Raw genomic sequence first — 19,711 nt, 5'->3', positions numbered from 1 at the left:
CCCAGCGTAGGGCAGGGGGCTCATGGGAAGTGCTGCACATCCCCACCTGCTGCACACACAGACAGGACCTGCCCCAGACTGGGACTTGAAGAGTGAGGGACTGTCTGGAACTCTGCATCAAAAGCTATGAACAAGGGAAAGTCCCCCGTCATGAGATGTGTGCATCATATGACACGGGGCCTCACGCACCCCATCTCAGATATTTTTGGGCGGCAGCGTGGGTGAAGAGTGCAGATATGGAAAACATCCTTGCCTAATTGGCATGTGACATAACGTGGCAGGACATCTAATATCTGGGAAGGCAGAAACAGCCCTCAGAATTAACTAGAAGCTTCTTGAGAAAATGATTCTCACTTAGATGGAAGCAGGAACCCAGGAATTCCCAGAGAGGGGCAGGATCGTGGTTTTAAAAGCAAAGTGAATATCACAGTGACGGCCTACACTGTGCGCACATGTCGGAGCCTCTTGTGCTGTCCGGGAGTGGGTGGGGGCGGACGTGGGCTGGGCGCTGGGTGGTGGCGGGCACAGGTGCACAGGTCCTGGACTTCCTCCTCCTTATTCGGAGCCGCGTAGACCCACAGGCCTGCCTCCCTCCTAGGTCCTCACGCTGGCCAGCAATGAGCGCATCCCCCTAAACCGCACCATGAGGCTGGTGTTCGAGATCAGCCACCTGAGGACAGCCACCCCCGCCACCGTCTCCAGGGCCGGCATTCTTTACATCAACCCTGCGGATCTAGGGTGGAACCCGTGAGTCGGGTTCCAAACTGGCCGAGACAGACGAGGCTGGGGGTGGTCCAGAGCTGCCTGCGCGGGCACGTAGTCATTGATTCGGTGCACACTGCGGGCAGGGCTTTGCCCACGCACCGGGTCGGGGCAGCGAAAGCATGAGACAGCGCCGTGTAACTGTGTGGCGTGATGCGCGGTGACTCCCACGTGGCACCACGCGCCGGGAACCCTGAGGCCGAGACAGGAAGTCATCCCAAGAGGGGTGAAGTCGGGCTGATGCCTGGTGGGAGACGGTTTTCCAGGAAGACAAAAAGTCCGGGGAGCGTGTCAGGCGAGAACCGGTCTTGCCGGGGCACGGGTGGGGCGAGAGCGGGAGGTTCAGGGGTCCGGGCGCTGGTCGGGTCTCTGTGGATGGAGCATGAAGCCTGAGGATGCTCTTGGCAGGTAGGGGCTGGTGTGGACCGGACTGCGGGGCCCGCACAGGGGCCCCTCCCGGCGTGAAGAGGAGAGTGCCCAAGGCGCTGGACGATGTGCGGCCACGGGGGACAGCGGGGAAGGGAGGATGTGAGGAACAGAAGACTTGACATTGATTCTGGGGGCCCAAGACCCACAATCAAACTGTTGGCAGGGCTGGTTCCTCCCAGAGGCCCTGAGAGAGAATGTGTCCCAGGCCTCTGTCCCGGCTTCTGGTGGCTCCAGGCCATCCTTGGCGTCCCCTGGCTTCTGGATGCCTCACCCGATCTCTGCGGCCATCTCTGTTCTCTCGAGGTCTTTCCTCAGTACCCTTTTCTTTTTTTTTTTTTTTTAAGATTTTATTTATTCATGAGAGACACAGAGAGAGAGGCAGAGACACAGGCAGTTGGAGAAGCAGGCTCCATGCAGGGAGCCCGATGTGGGACTCGATCCCGGGACTCCAGGATCACGCCATGAGCTAAAGGCAGATGCTCAACCGCTGAGCCACCCAGGTGCCCCTCAGTACCCTCTTCTTGTAGGGACAGTCATCCTAATGCAGGATGATCTCATTTTGAGATCCTTACCTTGACTACATCTGTCTGCGAAGACACTGTCCCAACTAAGGTCACACGTACAGGTCCTGGTGGACATGTCTTGCAGGTGCCAGCATCCTGCCCACTACACCACATGTGAGAGTTTACAGGGTGGGCAGGTGAGGCAGGAGCTGCTGACACAGGGCAATGGGAACAAGGAGCGATCGTGGGGGGTTCAGGGGCAGCAGTGGGGTGGGAAAGAGAGCCTGGAGGCAGGCTCTGCACCAGCCACGGTTCTTGAGGCCCCGATTCTTGGGGCCCTGGAGGAAGGACCAAGAGAGAGAGCCGCTATTTGGGGATGAGGAGGGGGAGAAGTGGAGAGGGTAGGGGACCAGCACAGGGGCTCCCCAGGAGAAAGGCAGCCCTCCCACGGGGCAGCAGTGACTCAAGGCCGGAGACGGCCTTGCACACCCCAGAGCGGGAAGTGAAGCAAGGCTGCCTCTGGGGACCGGGCAGGAGCCAGGCCGGCTCGGCCTCCGTCCTCCGTCCTCCGAGTGCACGTCTCACTGGGCTTGCACTTCCCATCAAAGGCAGCGTGCACAGCTGCAGGAGCCGGATGACTCCAACCACAGCAGAACTTTTAATTTGACATAAACAGCCTCAGAATAGAGGGCAGGTACCGGCGTCTGTGTATAGGTTTGCAACCCGGGCTGCGTTCGGAGAACCTGCTGTATTCGGGGTGCAGCACACAGACTGCGGAGAGGACCGCGCTGTCCTCGTGGACGGTCCGGGGCGCGGGGACAGAGGCATCAGCTCTCCATTCCCCGTGCTGATCGGAGCCGCCAGGGCAGGAGCTCAGAGAGGCTGGTCCTCGGGGCTGGGATGGGGACGGGAGCTCCCCCCGTGCTTCTGCTTGGGGTCGGGGGGGGTGTCCTGGAACTGGCACTCCAGCTGGCTGGCCTGCGAGGGAGCCGCACACTATTTGTGCTTTTAGCAGGCACTTAGCACTCAGGGTGGGCCCGGCTCCCTCCTGCGGGCTTTAAAAACATCAGCACCTGCCTTCAGCCCAGGGTGTGATCCTGGAGTCCTGAGATGGAATTCCACCTCGGGCTCCCGGCATGGAGCCTGCTTCTCCCTCTGCCTGTGTCTCTGCCTCTCTCTCTCTCTCTGTCTCTCATGAATAAATAAATGAAATTTTAAAAAATCAGCCCAGGTGGTCCTTGGATATGGGAGTCGTTGTCACTCCCACTTAGAGAGGGCGTGTTAAGTGATTTGGCCACACGAGAGCCGGTGCCCTCACCCGAATGGTGGGCAGCCCACTGCAGAGGCAGGTGGGCGCCTGGCAGCTCCAGCATGGCTCCTCAAGGACTGCCTGTCGCATTAGTTTGGGCTCTTCCATGGAATGTGACAAATTCAACTCAAACTAAAACTGAAGAAAAAAGAAAAGTGAGTTGACTCAATTCACAGAGACTGCTTCAGGCCTGGCTGGGTCTAGGATTCAGATGATATCATGAGAGGTCCCTGTTCCTTTCCCTTTCTCTGCCTCCTCTTGTCCTCCTAGCCCCTCTCTCCTCCTCCCACCCAGATGATGTCATGAGATCTTTTTCTTTCCCCGTATCCAGCTCTGCTGCCCTCAGTATTGGCTTCATTTGGGGCAGCAAAGGTGGTTTCCCGTTGTTCTAAGCTTAGGGCACCCCTGTAGCTAGAATGCCAGAGAAAGAGCCCGCCCCCAGGGCCCTGGCACCCTCGTCAGTCTCGTAGGTCTGCATCCGGCCCCATCACCGGGCGGGAGCGCCAGAATCAGACACGCCAGGGCTGTTCCCCGGGGGAGGGATGCTGGGCAGACCCACCACCCCGAGCCTCCCCGCCTTCCCCAGGGTGGTGAGCAGCTGGATTGAGCGGCGCAAGGTGCAGTCTGAAAAGGCCAACCTGATGATCCTCTTCGACAAGTACCTGCCCACGTGCCTGGACAAGTTGCGCTTTGGGTTTAAGAAGATCACGCCCATACCGGAGATCACGATCACCCAGATGATCCTGTACCTGCTCGAGTGCCTCCTCACGGAGAGGAACGCGCCGCCCGACTCCCCCAAGGAGCTGTACGAGCTCTACTTCGTGTTCGCCTGCTTCTGGGCCTTCGGGGGAGCCCTGTTCCAGGACCAGGTGCGCGGCCGGCCGCCGGGGAGCCCGCTGCCCACGGGGGGGCTCGGGTGTCCCTCGCCGCGACCTCGCGGCGTTTGTGTTCTCCCAACAGCTCGTGGACTATCGAGTCGAGTTCAGCAAGTGGTGGATCAATGAATTTAAAACGATCAAGTTCCCGTCGCAGGGAACCATCTTTGATTACTACATAGACCCCGACACGAAGAAGTTCCTGCCGTGGACGGAAAAAGTGCCGGCCTTCGAGCTGGACCCTGACATCCCGCTGCAGGTACCTGCGCAGGGGCGACAGTTTACGGACAAGTCGGGGGCGGGACTCCGCGTCCCCGCTCGGGCCTCCCGACGGACGGCCAGGGGCCCACAGCTGCCCACAGTAGGACAAGGGACCAGACTGCCCCGGCGAGCACGTCAGCGGCGGGAAGCTGGAATGAGAGGCTCCTCCTTCGCCCCCAGGCCTCGCTGGTGCACACGACAGAGACCATCCGAATCCGCTACTTCATGGACCTGCTCATGGAGAAGTCGTGGCCGGTGATGCTGGTGGGGAACGCGGGCACCGGCAAGTCCGTGCTGATGGGAGACAAGCTGGAGAGCCTGAGCACCGACGACTACCTGGTGCAGGCCGTGCCCTTCAACTTCTACACCACCTCAGCCATGCTGCAGGGTAGGGCCAGGGCCGGGAACAGGGGTGGGGCGGGGGGCAGGCTGGGGTGCAGGGGGCGCTGTGGCCGGGAGCAGGGGTGCAGAGTTAGGAGCAGGCTGGGGCAGGGAGGAGCAAGCTGGGATGTAGGATGAGGCCAGGGCCAGGAACATGGGTGCAGGGTAGAGGGCAGGCTGGGGTACAGGGTGGGGCCAGGGCCAGGAGCTGGGATGCAGGCTGGGGCCCTGGCCAAGAGCAGGGGTGGGGCAGGGGCAGGCTGGGGTGCAGAGAGCTGCTGGGACCAGGTGCAGGGGTGCAGGGTGGGGTCAAGGACCAGGGTGGGTCCTTAGGGCCCAGCATAGACACCTCTAATCGTGCTCACCCCACATGGCCACCCCCCCACATTCCCCATTATCCTTTTCCACCAAAGACCCAGGGACTGGCCAGGATCCTCCTCACCTGCCACACCCCTGCACTGGCCTTTTGCCACGAGTAGGGGGATGGGAGTAGTAGCCAGGACCCCTGTTCCCAGAGTTCCTGGGCACACCCCCTGGGGAGCTGCTCCCTGGCCAATCTGAGGGGGCCCCCGAGCTTGTCCACTGCCCTCGGCGCAGACCCTCCATGCCCGTGGCTCACTCCATTGCTCCTGGGGGTGATGGGGTCAAAGCCCCGCCAGCCCCGGTGCCCCATCCAGGACCCCTCCCTCGGCCACTGCATCTGGTGCTGGGGACCCTGGGCCCCGCAGGACCTCCCACCAGAGTGGAGCTGGCATGGCCACAGCCAAGTGGCTCCTTCCTCTAGGGGTTCTTGAGAAGCCACTGGAGAAGAAATCCGGGAGGAACTACGGTCCACCAGGCACCAGGAAGCTGATCTACTTCATTGACGACATGAACATGCCCGAGGTGGACAAGTATGGGACCGTGGCCCCCCACACGCTCATCCGGCAGCACATGGACCATGGACACTGGTAAGTGGGTGGGGTGGGGGCCACGGGGACGGTGCAGGACCGCCAGGGTGAGGGCGTTTCACCGAGGTCTAGGCCCCGGGCTGGCAGCCATGGCCAAGGGCTCCCATGCAGGGAGGTTACACAGGTCCCTCTCCCATTGGGGTCCATCTGCCAGGGGAGACAGAGGTGCTGCAGAGGCAGGGGGAGCTCTGAGGGAGCCCCTCCACTGTGGTCCCAGAGGAGTCCAAGGCCTGGGGCAGAGACATGCCCCGGGGGGAGGCTGCCCAGCAACTGAAAGCTAGAAACGGGGTCAGGACAGGCCGTGGACAGACCCTGGAGGGACGGCAGCCTGCACAGAGCAAATGGCATGTGCAAAGGGCCTGGAGGGGAGGAAACGTGGCCCCCCAAATGTGGAGGACCCCGTATGGCTGCAGAGTGAGAGCCAGAGGGAGAGGATGCGCAGGGCAGCTGCAGCCAGACCCCAAAACCCATGCTGGCCAGAGAAGCCCTCTCCCACAGGCAGCAGGAAGCCGAGGGTGGCACGTTTATGTCTGCGATTTGGAAAGATCAGGAAACATGAAGTACAGTTAACATAAGTGTGTCTTTTTTTTTTTAAGGGCTTATTATTTGTTTGAGATAGAGACAGAAAGCACAAGTGAGGGGAGGGACAGAGGCAGAGGGAGAAGCAGACTCCCCACGGAGCAGGGAGCCCTATGCAGGACTCGATCCCAGGACCCCGAGATCACGACCTGAGCTGAAGGCAGACGCTTTACCGACTGAGCCCCCCAGGCGCCCCCAAAATAAGGTGTCTTGACACAAGGGTCCTGTAATGAGCTGGCAAGTGGCTCAGGCCAAACCTTGGGGTTTTGAGACCAAAGGAAGCCAAGAACTCCCGTCAGAAATCATCGGGCGCTGGAGGCAAGAACCAGAGGCACGGAAGGGTGAACAGGTGGCAGAGCCGGACATCGGGCACACGCGCGAGTGTCCCCGCCTCGTCCCCACGCCACGCTGGCCTGCGGAGCTCCGGGCCGTAGGGAGCCAGGAAGGTCAGCAGTGAAGCAACGGCCTGTTCGGCAGGGACGGGGCGCCAGGACGCTCCCTGGGGGGGCGTAAGGAGCCAGGCCAAGGGGCCGGCCCTAAGCAGGCCGGGAGCGGCGTGGGGCGCTCACCCTCCCCGAGGGTCATGGCCTGCGAGGCTGGGGACCGCCCGGCGGCCCTGGCTCACACCGGCCCACAAGCCGCCCCACGCACAAGCACGGCCCAGAGCCAGCAGGACGGGGAGAGCACCCGCGGCGCCTAAAACTCACGGGGCCCGGCATCCGGAGGGTCGGGGATCCCTGCGAAGCCACAGGAACAGGTGGCAGCTCCCAGCAGGCCAAGTGCTTAACGGGGGGTGGGGGACCCCGAGGGGTAAGAAGCGCACGGAACGAGCTTTATAACCTTTCAACGCACCCGAGCCCCGGGCAGCTCCGTCCAGGGCATACTCGGCCTGTCGGATAGTCGCCATCGCTGCTCGTTGTGACGGTCCCAGGCAGACGCAGCCCTCGAAGTGCGACCCGGGGGCCCGCGCCACGGCTCTCGGAGCCCCCCGAGGCCTCCCGTCGCAAAATCCTTCTCGAGAACGTGAAGTAAAAGTGGATGTTTTCACATATAAGCTATATTTATAGAAGGTTTCTCTGGGGGGTCACCGCAGGCAGGAGATGACTAGGGGGACTGGGGGCCCCGTGATGGCTCCGCCAGGCCGGTGGCACGACCCTGCGCCCATCTCCCTCACAGGTATGACAGGCAGAAGCTGACGCTGAAGGACATCCATAACTGCCAGTACGTGGCTTGCATGAACCCCACCTCCGGATCTTTCACCATCGATCCCAGACTCCAGGTGGGCACAAATCAAACTCCGGGGACCCAGCCCCTGTGGGTTTGAGGCTCACTTTGGCACAAGAAGATAAAAGCATTGATCCGGGGTGTTGTCGGGGCTGCAGGCCGACGTCCCCTGGAGAGCTCCCTAAGCTCTCGGCGTGCGTCAGGGAATTCCCGGGGCAGCGAGACGCCAGCCAGCCCTCCCTCGACCCCGAAGGCTGCCCGGTTTAGCAAATGCAACTGCAGGCATCCGGTAAAATCTGCATTTCAGATAAACAACAAATACTTGCCTAGTATAAGCGTGTCTTGTACAATATTTGGGACATGATTATACTGAAAGCAACGATTTGTTGTTTATCGGAAACTCCAACTTAACGGGATATCCTGTATTACACCTGCAACCCCGCCCAGGCAGGACCTCACCTCCGAAGGACCTACGCAGATAGGGACCTAGAATATAAAACCTGGGCTGCGCCCTGAGACACTCTTTGGCTTCTGCCAAAATTTTGCTTGAGAGCAGGAAGTGTAAATTTGGCTGTTGGGGATGGGATCAATATTTAATGGGATTTTACTATATATAAGGCACAAGGAAGGGAAACTGTCCGTTCCGACCCTGCCCACAAGACACTGGGTGATGAGGACAGTCTGCTCCCCGAAGAAGGCAGCCCCGGCCACGGGCTGGTCCCCGCGGGCTGCCCGATGGGGGTTTGTGCTTGTTCCGGGCAGCGCCACTTCTGCGTGTTTGCTGTGAGCTTCCCGGGCCAGGAGGCCCTCGCCACCATCTACAACACGATCCTGGCCCAGCACCTGACCTTTCGCTCAGTCCCCATGGTGGTTCAGAGGATGAGCAGCCAACTGGTGGCCTCCGCCCTGGGTAAGCTGACCAGCCTCATCCCCCACTCCTCTGTCGGCACAGCCCTACTGCTTTATGGGGCTGATGGCTCCTTCACAGTTTCCCCTGGTAAATATTTTATTTATACTTTCAAATCAATATTTTTAAATGATGCTATGTTTCAGCAGGAGATATTACGAAATCCAATTGCTCGAGGGGAAGGCAGGGGGGTTGGAAATTCAGTGTACAGAAATGATTTACACGTCAGTAGAGCAGCAAACCTCTCCCCTTGTCAGCCGTGTAGATTTCTTACTTAAATTGTCACTATTTCATAGTCCATTTGCTTTAGAGACTGTACCTTAAGCTCTGCACTTCCTGAGGCCATTAAGAGTACCTGAGAATCGATGTATCTCTTTCCTGTAACAGCCCTGCATCAGAAAGTCACTGCAACCTTTCTTCCCACGGCCATTAAATTTCACTATGTCTTCAACCTCAGGGACCTCTCCAATATTTTCCAGGTACTGCTCTTCTAGGCCTGTTACGGCCACGTCCCTGCTCCATAGGTGCTCTCTGCTGCTCTCAGGAGGGAAAGCAAAATGATGGATGGATAGTGAGATGGGGTGGTGGTGGTGGTCGTGGTGGTGGTGGTGGTGGTGGTGGTGAGGATGGTGATGGTGGTGATGGTGACAATTATGATGGTAGTGATGGTGATGGTGGTAATGATGATGGTGATGATGGTGGTGGTAATGATGGTGATAGTGATGGTGGTGATGATGATGGTAGTGATGGTGATGATGGTGGTGGTGATGATGATGGTAGTGATGATTATGATGGTAATGGTGGTGATGGTGGTGATGGTGATGATGGTAGTGATGGGGATGGTGGTAGTGATGATGATGGTGGTGGTGGTGATGATGATGGTGATGATGATGATGGCAGTGATAGCGATGATGGTGATGATGAGAGTGATGGTGATAATGTCGATGATAATGATGGCAATATGTGGGGGTGGTGGTGATGGTGATGATGATGACGGTATTGGTAATGACAGTGATGATATCTTCTTATTTATTGACTGTTTAGTCTGAGCCAGGCACCAGGTTTGGCCACTTACACCCGCATTTTCTCCTCCAAAAATACGTGTAACATGCTCCTATATCCCCATGTTACAGAAGGAGAATCTAAGACTCTGGGAGGCTAAGGCATGCTCAGCTCAAATGTCGTGTCCTCTAGAGGTCCCTCTTCACCCCTACACTATCTCACTGCCTCCCTTTGTATCATTCATAGCCCACGTCACAATGTATAACTACCTTGTTACTCTGATTGGCTGCATCTCCCACTAGAATGTGGACTCCATGAAGACAGAGCCTACCTTGTTGCTGTGATCCTGGAGCCCCAGAGAGAGTCTGGAAAATGGCAGACCCTCAATAAGAACGTGTTGAATGTCCCCAGGGCACTTGGTCAGCAAATGGCTAAGCCAGGACTAGACATAGGCAGACCTGCTGCAGAGCCCCAGCTTGGAACCCACTCTGGCCGTGCCCCCTTGTCCCTTCTCCACTATCCACCCTGTTAGAGAGTCAAGACCTTGCTCTGTCTTGTGAGAATCCCCCCATATCTCTCCCCACGACACACCCTCCAGCCTCCAGGATTTGCATGGCCTTGGGCCTCAGTGGCTTCCCTGGCTTGACAGATCACTGTCGGGCAAGTGACCACTCTGTTGCTTCACCTGTGAACCGCACTTGGTTGGCTTTCATAGCACAGCTAAAGGTGCTGACCACCTGTGTCTGGGGCAGGGACTCTTGTTCTCCACCACGGAGATCCTGAGAATACCACTTGACCTAGTCCGCCTCTGGCTGCACGAAGCTGAAAGAGTGTATGGAGACAAAATGGTTGACCAGAAAGACCAGGAAACGTTGCGCAGAGTCACCATGGCTTCCACCAAGAAATTCTTTGATGTGAGTCAAGCCACCAAGTCCCTCCAATGAGCCCAGAAAGACTCCACAGTAATGATGGTATCTGGGCCCAATGATAAGGCCAGCACTCTTGGAAGGGCCCTCACAGGGGGGTGGGAAGGACCCACTGGGTCCCAAGAAATGACTCTGTCACATGAATGCACAACTGAGGGAGAAAGGATTGACTCCTCGGAGGGCAGGATGTGATGACCCCCCTCCATCGACTTGGGGTAAGAAAGACCTGTGTGGGTCAGTGTGTTCTGCCGGTATGTCCTGATGTCCTCGGCAGATTCATTTCTTCCTCCTGATGTGATGGGGATGGGACCGTCCTACTAGGGATTTCTGCTGACGGTTTGCAGAGCCCTGGCAGCAGTGGTCTGGGCCCATGAAGACTTGGCCTGGCATCCTGGGGGGCGGGGAGGGGAGCACGATGGCGAGGGACCGGAGCTGCTACTGATGACCTGCGCATGCCCATGGTGGCCAGCAACAGAAGTGCCTTGCCCCTTATTTCTAGGATCTTGGTGATGAGCTCCTGTTTGCCAAACCAAATATGTTTTGCCACTTCTCTCACGGGATCGGCGAGCCCAAATACCTCTCGGTAACCAACGTGGCTCACCTGAACAAGCTGCTGGTGGACGTCCTGGACAGTTACAATGAAGTCAACGCAGTCATGAACCTGGTGAGCGCTGTTTGAGCGCACAGCCCGGGCAAGGGGCCGGGCCACGGTCTCCTGTCGTGTCTCATCACCAGCGCCTCACTGGCGTTCTGGGGCTGCGAGACTCACAGCGAACACCGGCCGGGCTGGGAGGAGAGTCTGTGCCGCGGGAGGAGCCGCGTCCGGGTGCGCCGGGGCGCTGAGGTGTCCCTCTGGCCTCTGCAGGTGCTGTTCGAAGACGCGGTGGCTCACATCTGCAGGATCAACCGCATCCTGGAGTTCCCCCGTGGGAACGCCCTGCTGGTGGGCGTGGGCGGCAGCGGCAAGCAGAGCCTCTCTCGCCTGGCCGCCTACATCAGCGCGCTGGACGTGTTCCAGATCACTCTCAAGAAGGGCTACGGGATCCCGGACCTCAAGGTGAGACGTGGCTCTCTGACAAGCCACCCTAGGAGGTGGGGTGCGGGGGGAGAAAACTGACGGCTCACATGTCCAGCACACAGAGCCTATGTCAATGCAGGCTCCTCATCACACCGAGGGCCGGGACACGTGTCGGCCGGTGCCCACGCCCCGGTGGCAAAGGTGAGAGGGCCTGTGGGTCAGGGTCCGCACAGTCAGCACAGACCCGGTTCCTGCCCCGGTCACGGGGGTGGTTCTGCGTCATCCCCCGTTGGCCAGATTAAATAATTCAGGGCTGTTACGGGGTATCTGACTACAAACTTGGATTCGGGAAGGCCGCTTTTTGAATTAATTAAATAAACATTAGCGTAAACAGGTCTCCCATCCCCAAGATACGCCGCCGAGGCTTTTTATTGATTTCTTTTTCCCGAAAATTTGCTCTGTCAGGGAACTGTGTGCTCGTCAAACACGATTAGCCCAGACCCAATCCTCGCAGCGCTTCAGGTTGGAACTGAGATTGATTTGAGCGCATTACGCGGGCCCGGCTCCCTCGACGCTGGTGCCGGGGCTGCTCTGTGCGTCCGGACGGTGCCGGACCGGGCAGCAGCCCCCCAGCCCACGGGGCCCCGAGGCCGCAGCACCCTGGACTCCCGGTGGGGGAGGCGGCCGGCCGGCACAGGCGCCGGGAAGTGCAACGCCGGGGACGGCCCCCTCCGATCAGCGTCTGGTTTCTGGTTGTCACTGTCCCCAGCGGACTCTGCTCTTTCTATCCGAGGACTAGCCCGCGTGTTTTCTAAGTCCCTGCACTAAGGGAAGCTCTTCCTACCCGGTTCTCCAGATGCTGTCTCCTGACCGGCTGCCCCGTCCCGTCCGCTAGCCAGTCAGGCCGCTCACCCGGGTTTCCCCAGGGCGCTCGCCGGCAATTAGGATCTTCGCACCTGCGCTGTATCATCTCACTGGGTTTTCTCTGGAGAGTTTCTAGTCTTACTAACCAGTAACCACATTGTATGGGGTTATTTTCATGACAGCATCCTGCCCTTTGCTCTGTCCCTGTGTGGACTTTGTCCCTGGTTCCTGACTTTAGGGCCGGCGGTGGGCATTCAGTCTGAGCCACGCCGAGGCCTGTCCTCTCAACACCCACATCAAGCCGGCTCGTGCTAGCCATCCCTGACCCTGATGAAGCCGCTGCCGTGGGTCTGGAAGTAAGGAAGGAGACGGGGGGCTAGCGGGGCCTGCACCGTGCTGCTAGGGATGGGACGTTGCTCTATAGTCCACCTGTACTATAAGCTGTAGGGGCCCACCGGAGGTTAGAGATGCAGCAGGAAAGAGGTCTGGAAGCGCCCCCGCGGGACACTGCACCTTGTGGAAAATCCTGGACTCGGTCCCCAGAACATGAGATGCCATTGAGTGTTTGAGCAGAGAGGGCCAAGACCTGAGAGAGCCCCAGAACCAAGTAGAGAGTGGCTTGAGGCCCACGGAGAGTGCCGTGGGGTGACCTGTGGGGAGCTGCGGCAAAAGCCCAGTGACCCCACAAAGACTGGGACCAGACGGTGTAGAGACGGGCAAAGGAGGGACCTGAGTCTAGGGTACCCCCTGGTCTCTGCCTGTGCAGGAGGGAGCGTGTGAAGGCAGGGCGTGGCTGGGACCCCGGGCCAGCTCAGGGGGCCCCACCAGGGATGGGAGCGTGTGCCCCTCCATCACTGCCGATCCCTAGATTCCCCTGGACCTCCGTCTCGACCGCGGGTGGGGAAGGGGCTCACAGGAGCTGAGCTCTCAGAGCTGGTGGTGACGTCTGTGCCTGGAACTGGGACCGGCAGGGTGGTGCCTCCACCGGGCAGGAAATGAGGACAGGACAGAACTGGGCTGGGGGCCAGGGCAGCCAAGAGGCCAGTGCCCGGAGGAAATGCGTCACGAACGACAAATGACACTGCTCTGCCTGTGGCCCGTCAAGGAATCTAGGGGAGTGGGGGGGGGGCACGTGTTGGGGATTGGGAAGTGCTGGGAGTGGGAGGTATTGACCCCAGGACAGGCCCTGCAACCCAAGAGGGTGGGAATCCAGGGGCGGCAGGATGAGGGCCGCGAGCAGCTGTGGGCTTTCCTGGGGGCCCGAGCCTGCAGCGAGTGGAGCACCTGCAGGCGGCGATGAAGGGGCACCAGGTGCAGACTTTGCAGAAGGAGGAGTGGCCAGGACTCAAGCACAGGCCATTTTCCCAAGCGGGCCTCTCATCCCTATTCCTAGGCCTTCACGGCCTTCAGTCTTTCCAGAAACTTCCACCCAGACCAGGGCAGCTGCGCAATTAGCTTCGCGCACCTCGGCCAGTCTGATCAGACTTAGAACCTGAACTTGGGGGACCTTGGCAGCTTTCCCATCCAGCCACCCCCACCTACAGGAGGGACGCGCCCCCGGGAGCATCCTGAAGACCTGCCGGGGGCGGACTTGTGACTCGCAGGCACACTGCCCTCCTCCACGGCCTCGGGGGTGGCGCTGGGCCCACGTGCAACGGCCGCGGCGGGACCGCCAGACCAGGAGCACCTGCCTTATCAGCTCCCAGGCCCCGCCGACCTGCGCCGCTGGCTCTCCTAAGCTCAGGGCTTCCCCTCGCCTTTGTTCTCGCGTCAAACATACGGAACCCGAGGCTGGCTTTCCACCGCAGTCACCTCCAGCTACGGGACCTTGGTGACGTGTCTCTGCACAGAGAGGCCGGGTTGCTGGGCTGCTGCCAAACAGCACTGAGCCCCTCGGGGTGCCTGTGAGCAATTACAGGGGCCCACGGGGTGTACGGAAAATCAGCCATTACCCTCGGCACGGGCGCATGACTCCTGGGGCAGCGCCAGACGCTCTGCACGCACACCTTGGACTGTATCCTTGGACAATAGCAACTATTTGTGCTGCTCTGTGATGTTCCTGTGTGTTCCTTTTTACTGCTCCCCTTCATTCATTCTTCCAGCCCTGACCGTGCAGTTATCCTGTGGAGCTGCTTCTTTAAGTCCCACTAGGGGCGGGACAAGCCTTATGCAGTGTCCCTTGTCCAACACCAGCTCCTGACCCTTGAGCCCCGAGCCTGGAGCGCATTGATTCGAGACCTTTTTTAGGGTCTCTGAGGTTTTGCCTTTCTTCCTTTTTCTTTCCTTGGTAGTAAAACGAACACAGCACAAAATTTTACCGTTGTAACCATACAGGTCGGTGGCATTACGTACATCACGCCGTTTTATAACCACCGCCACCGCCACGCCCGGTCCCCAGACTGAAACACGAGCCCACTCTGCCCCCAGCCCGTGGCGCCCACCCCCAACATTCTATCTCTGTGACCCTGGAGGCTCCAGGGACCTCACCCAAGTGGAATCCCGCAGTTCCTGGAGTTTGGGGACGGGCTGACCTCACCTGGCATCGCTGCAGACCCACCTATGTTGTAGCAGGTGTCAGGAGATCCCTCCCATTCATGCCTGAGCAATAACCCATCATACAGACAGGCCACGTTTGGTCCATCCGTCTGTCGGTTGACGGGCCCCTGGGCTGCTCCCGCCCATGGGCTGCAGTGAGCACGGGCGCTCCCCACCCAAGGTTTCAGGTCCCTGTCCATAGACCCTGCACACGTCTTACAGAGTTGACCCCCCAGACGTCCCTTCCAGGGTGATCGTCAGGCCCTGACCGTGTCCCCCTTGGGTCCAGGTTGACCTGAGCGCGCAGTACATAAAGTCAGCGGTGAAGAACGTTCCCTCGGTGTTCCTGATGACAGACTCCCAGGTGGCCGAGGAGCAGTTCCTGGTGCTCATCAATGACCTGCTGGCCTCGGGGGAGATCCCGGGGCTGTTTATGGACGACGAGGTGGAGAACATTATCTCCTCCATGCGGCCCCAAGTGAAGTCCCTCGGCATGACCGACACTCGGGAAACGTGCTGGAAGTTCTTCATTGAGAAAGTGCGCAGGCAGCTTAAGGTAGGAGCCCTGGTCTCACAGTCACAGCATCCGGGGAGCAGCCCTGGGCCCAGCGCAGGGCTCAGGTCCTTCCCCTGGGGGCGGCGGCACAGGCTGCTCCCATCTGCGTATGTTAGGCCTTCAGAGCAAACGGTGCGCTGCCCGATGGACGCCCGCCGACACACACACACCCCGCATGCATGATTTTAAGTAGATTTATAAGTGCACCTCGACCTTCAACGTTCCTTCCAAGGGACGCTGGGCTGAACTACCCGTGGGGCCAAGGGCCCTTCGGATCCTTTCCTCCCTTCTCATCAGCATCCAGTAGGGGCAGCTGTCCCGAACAGATGCTGCCCCCAACCCCGACCCTGAGGGTCCACCCCCCATAGCTCTCCCAGGGCCTGCTGGCTACCATCACCCCTGCTCCATGCAGACACGGCACGGTCCCTCTTCTTGTCCCCAGTCTGGGTTATGCGGGGCCACCCATGGATATTGTTTGGGGGCCGAGGGAGCCCCTGAGGGAGACCCTGATGGATGCGGCCTCTGCTGGGCTCCTCCTCCAGGGCCCGGCACGGCCCTCCTCCCGTGGAATGGCCACTCCAGGAGGCACCTGCTACACCACGGAGGAAGGGGCTGCAGAGCCAGGAGGGGCCCAGTGGCTGAGGCTATTCCCGGTCCCACAAATGGGCACCAGGGCCCGTGCGCACAGCACCACCTGCGGCTGGGGTCCCAGGGAGCCCCAAGTTGTCTGGGGATTAGTCACCATCGTGGCCATGGGGACCTGGAAGAGGCTCCGTGTCCTCGGCCCTCCTCTGCCGGCGATGGTGCTCATTCCCACTCGGACCTTCACCCGGCCGTCCCCGCCGCAGGGCCACGTCAGAAGGCCAGGGGCGTTGTCTGCATTTCCCCATTCCCCACAAGAGGTGTGAAGTCAGTGGAATGTGCACCAGTAGCATGTTAAGGCCGGAACCGGGGTGACTCCGCAGACACCTGGAAGCAGACAGCAGAGAGCTTCCCTTCCCGAGCTCAGCCCTCAGCACCCCGGGCCCCACAAGCCGCTCTCCTGTCCCGCATCCAGGTGATCCTGTGTTTCTCTCCCGTGGGCTCCATCTTGCGTGTGCGGGCGAGGAAGTTCCCTGCTGTTGTCAACTGCACGGCCATCGACTGGTTCCACGAGTGGCCGGAAGACGCCCTGGTGTCCGTGAGCGCGCGCTTCCTCCAGGAAACCGAGGGCATTCAGGTGGGTCACTGGGCACCGGCCCGTCCGCCGCCCTCCGTGCTGGTGCGCAGAGCCAGGAGGGTCTGCCCCCAGGACAGGGGGACCCCGCACCCTCTGCCTCCACGACCTGGAGGACTATGAGAGGGGGGAGAGGAGGTGTGACCTCAGTCACCAAGATCCGTGATGTCCTCGTGCAGTACTTTTAAAAACCAAAATCAACGCTAAATAATTCACAGTGAACAAATACCAACATCATAAACAAAGACAAGCCGCTGGTAGTTGGCTTCACGGCCCTGTGTTACTGTGCCAGGGGCCACTGGTTTCAACTGGCTTGGAGCGCCCCACCCCTGCGGCCGCTGGCCCACAGGGCCAGGTCAGGAGAGCTGACGCCAGGGTGCCCACAAATTGAGCAACGCAGGCTTTAAACACAGTCCCTGATCAGGGCTGACAGGCGCGCCTGCATTTATTCTGAGGGCATCCAGAGGCCCGCGCTCACTCCCATCTCGGGCTCCAGCAGGGCTCCCCCTGGGGCTGCTCCCTCACCTCTGACCTGCCCCTGCTGACAGGGGTGGTGGGTGATCTAAGCCTCCTCCTCTTTTACTGGGGGGGTGGGGGGGGGCACTTCTCTCATTTCCCTGGGGGCATAGGCATGGGTTTCCAGCCCCAAGACAGGGGCCTCCTAAGATCGGGGGGAGCAGCCCCCACTGCTGGCACCAGGGAGGGCCACAGAGTAGATGCCGAAGGGGAAGCATGCGTCGGATGAACACATTTCCACGTTGACTCAAATTGCAGCGTATTGCACGGACAGCTCCTGGGGCAGAACACTCAGGCGGGGGGGGCGGCCCAGATGGTGGTGGCTGTGACCCTGGTGTGGGAAAGGACCCAGCATAGGTCCTTTACACAGTGAATGCTCGCTGTTGGGGTTGCCCGGGTCACCCCAACACGTGGTCAGGCCTTGCAGTCTCCCAGGGATGCAGGCGTGTGAGTCGGGGAGAGGTAGTTCCAGTGATAAAGCTGTGTCGTGTCCCTGGTGCTTGGCCAAGCCCTCGAAGAGATGGTGTCAGCGCCCACGACAGCCCCTGAGGGCACTGCCAATTTGAGCCTCAAGCAGGTTGAACGGCCAAGACTGAGGGGCTGTGCCTCCCCTCCAGGGTCCCAGCGAGGAAAGGAAGGTCGGCCTTGCTGAAAACCCGGGGACCCCAGCTGCCTCCTCCCCAGGCCCCTAAGGGGCGTGGGATTGCTCCCCCAAGGGAACAGGGGACTAACGCCCTGACTCACCTTTGCAGCCAGAGGTCAAGACCTCCATCAGCATCTTCATGTCTTACGTGCACACAACGGTCAATGAGATGTCCCAGCTGTACTTGGCCACCGAGCGGCGCTACAACTACACAACACCCAAAACCTTCCTGGAGCAGATCAAACTGTACCAGAACCTGCTGGCCAAGAAGAGAATGGAGCTGGTGGCCAAGATCGAGAGGCTGGAGAACGGGCTGATGAAGCTGCAGAGCACGGCGTCCCAGGTAGGGAGGGCGGCTCCGCCTGCAGGTTCCAGACCTTCCCCCAAGTGAGGGAAACAGGAGTCCCGCCTCGGAGAAGCTTCCATTCTCAAATCCCGGAGAACGTGGGGGTTTTAATATGAAAAATGGATTCAAAATGCTTTGGCAATGCTGCTGTTACTCTGTTGGGTGCTTTACGTGGGCCCAAGTGCAGTGGGATTTGTGGGATCAGGTCACGGGCATCTGTGACCACACGCCCTGAGATACCTTGCACACTGCAGTGCCCACTTGGAAAGGCTTTTGCCATCCTCTGGGTTTTGTTTTCTTTTTTTAGGTTTTCTGCCTGGCTTTATTAGGTGCCCTCTCTAGTGCAGCCCGGCCCCTTGACCTTCACTGCCCACTGCTGGTGTCCCCAGGGGAGCCCTGACGACAGCCCCTGCTCGTCTGCTGAGGCGTGAACCCACCTCTGCCCCCAGGGAGGCCGAGCCCCTGGAACCAGAGCCACAGGCAGTGTGGCATGGGTCAAGGCCACCCCTGTAAGGGTGTGGGGGGAGTACGGCAGGGGGTGTTCCAGGAAGACAGACCTTGGAGGGGCCAAGCAGGATGGCTCCCACCTGGACAGCTTGCTCAGAAGGGATCAGAGAGGAGCCCAGCTAAGCAGGACACTTCTTTCCCCCAGAGGAACCTTCCAGACATGGTCCTAGCACAGGGACGGCGGGGCCTCCTTGCGGGAGAAACCACCAAAAACGGGGCGGCATGTCCCACCCTGTCCCTCACTCCTTTCCCAGGCTCCCTCCCGCCTGGCAGGCCCCAGGCAGCACAGCCACGGCAGCCTGGCCCTCGCCCCCCAGCGCTGCCCTCCAGCCTGTGCGTGGGGCCGGGACCCACCCTTGCCCGTCTCTCGGGGTCTCCTCCCCAGGTGGATGATTTAAAGGCCAAGCTGGCAATTCAGGAGGCTGAGCTCAAGCAGAAAAATGAGAATGCGGACAAGCTGATCCACGTGGTGGGCGTGGAAACCGAGAAGGTCAGCAAAGAGAAAGCCATTGCCGACGAGGAAGAGGCCAAGGTGGAAGTCATCAACAAGGTGCGCGGCCGAGCTCGCTCCCCGACGGCTCCGCAGGCCCGGACTTCCCCAAGGCTCGGTGCCCGCTCCTGGCCCGGGCAAAGGCTGGGAGCTTCTCTCCCGAGCACGGGCCCCCCGCTCAGAGGAGGGCTGCCCAGGCCACGGAGGCGGCATCTCCAGGAGCTGGGAGGAAATGCAGGGTCGGGCCCCAGCCCAGCTCCGGCCACGGTCTGCACTGTAGCCAGATGCCGGGGGCCAGGAGCACAGGAAGGTCTGAGAAGCCCGCCTCGGGCGGGAGTCCTGGGCCTCAGACTCGCTGCACCAGGCGTCCCCAGAGGCGCCGGGGTTACTGGTCCCCAGGGGCCCCTGGCCTGCCCCAGGGGGCTCCCCCCTCCCCCCGGGCCCTGCAGGCCCTTGAGGCCTCCAGCCGTGCACCCGCATTGGTGTGTAAATGGAGAGTATCCAGTAACTGCCTGCGATCTGCTGAGATGGAGCATGGCCTGGTGGCAAGTGGTTTGGAGGATGAGGGGCCCCGAAGGCCGCCACCAGGTGCTGGAGGAGGAAGAGGACACGGGCCAGGCAGGGCGGCAGAAGCCCCACACCATTCCTCCTCGTAACCCGCACACCCACAACCCACTGAGGCCCAGGGAGGTCGGCAACAGGCGGGCGGCATCGTCAGGATCCGAGCCAGGCCCCACAAGCACACCCCAAGCCGTGACCTGCCATCTGCCACTCCTGTGGCCCTTAGTGTCTGGGCGCCCGTCCCTCTCCAACCCCGGCATCCGGAAATGGCCCCTCGGGGGCTGCCCCCGGGTTAGAGACCTCGCCTCCCGTGCCCAGGCCTGCCGTCACACCCCACGCGGGCCTCCAAGG

General features: G+C 60.2%; 1 protein-coding gene across 2 annotated transcripts in view; it reads left to right on the top strand.

Annotated features, from left to right (window-relative positions):
* DNAH17 (dynein axonemal heavy chain 17) overlaps positions 1–19,711 on the top strand; it is a 95,837-nt gene that overhangs the window by 52,773 nt on the left and 23,353 nt on the right. For both annotated transcript variants that reach the window (XM_077854427.1, XM_077854428.1), the window contains exons 44-58: positions 599–747; positions 3,590–3,872; positions 3,964–4,137; positions 4,320–4,527; positions 5,305–5,470; positions 7,226–7,328; positions 8,036–8,183; positions 8,568–8,659; positions 9,935–10,096; positions 10,608–10,772; positions 10,974–11,165; positions 14,815–15,081; positions 16,139–16,300; positions 17,566–17,799; positions 18,695–18,859. In XM_077854427.1, the coding sequence (XP_077710553.1) occupies positions 599–747; positions 3,590–3,872; positions 3,964–4,137; positions 4,320–4,527; positions 5,305–5,470; positions 7,226–7,328; positions 8,036–8,183; positions 8,568–8,659; positions 9,935–10,096; positions 10,608–10,772; positions 10,974–11,165; positions 14,815–15,081; positions 16,139–16,300; positions 17,566–17,799; positions 18,695–18,859 (2,670 nt within the window). The remainder of the gene's footprint in view (positions 1–598; positions 748–3,589; positions 3,873–3,963; positions 4,138–4,319; positions 4,528–5,304; positions 5,471–7,225; positions 7,329–8,035; positions 8,184–8,567; positions 8,660–9,934; positions 10,097–10,607; positions 10,773–10,973; positions 11,166–14,814; positions 15,082–16,138; positions 16,301–17,565; positions 17,800–18,694; positions 18,860–19,711) is intronic.

The sequence above is a fragment of the Canis aureus genome, chromosome 16 (genome assembly GCF_053574225.1).
Source record: "Canis aureus isolate CA01 chromosome 16, VMU_Caureus_v.1.0, whole genome shotgun sequence".
Lineage (NCBI taxonomy): Eukaryota > Metazoa > Chordata > Mammalia > Carnivora > Canidae > Canis > Canis aureus.
This window is presented reverse-complemented; position numbering and strand designations above follow the sequence as displayed.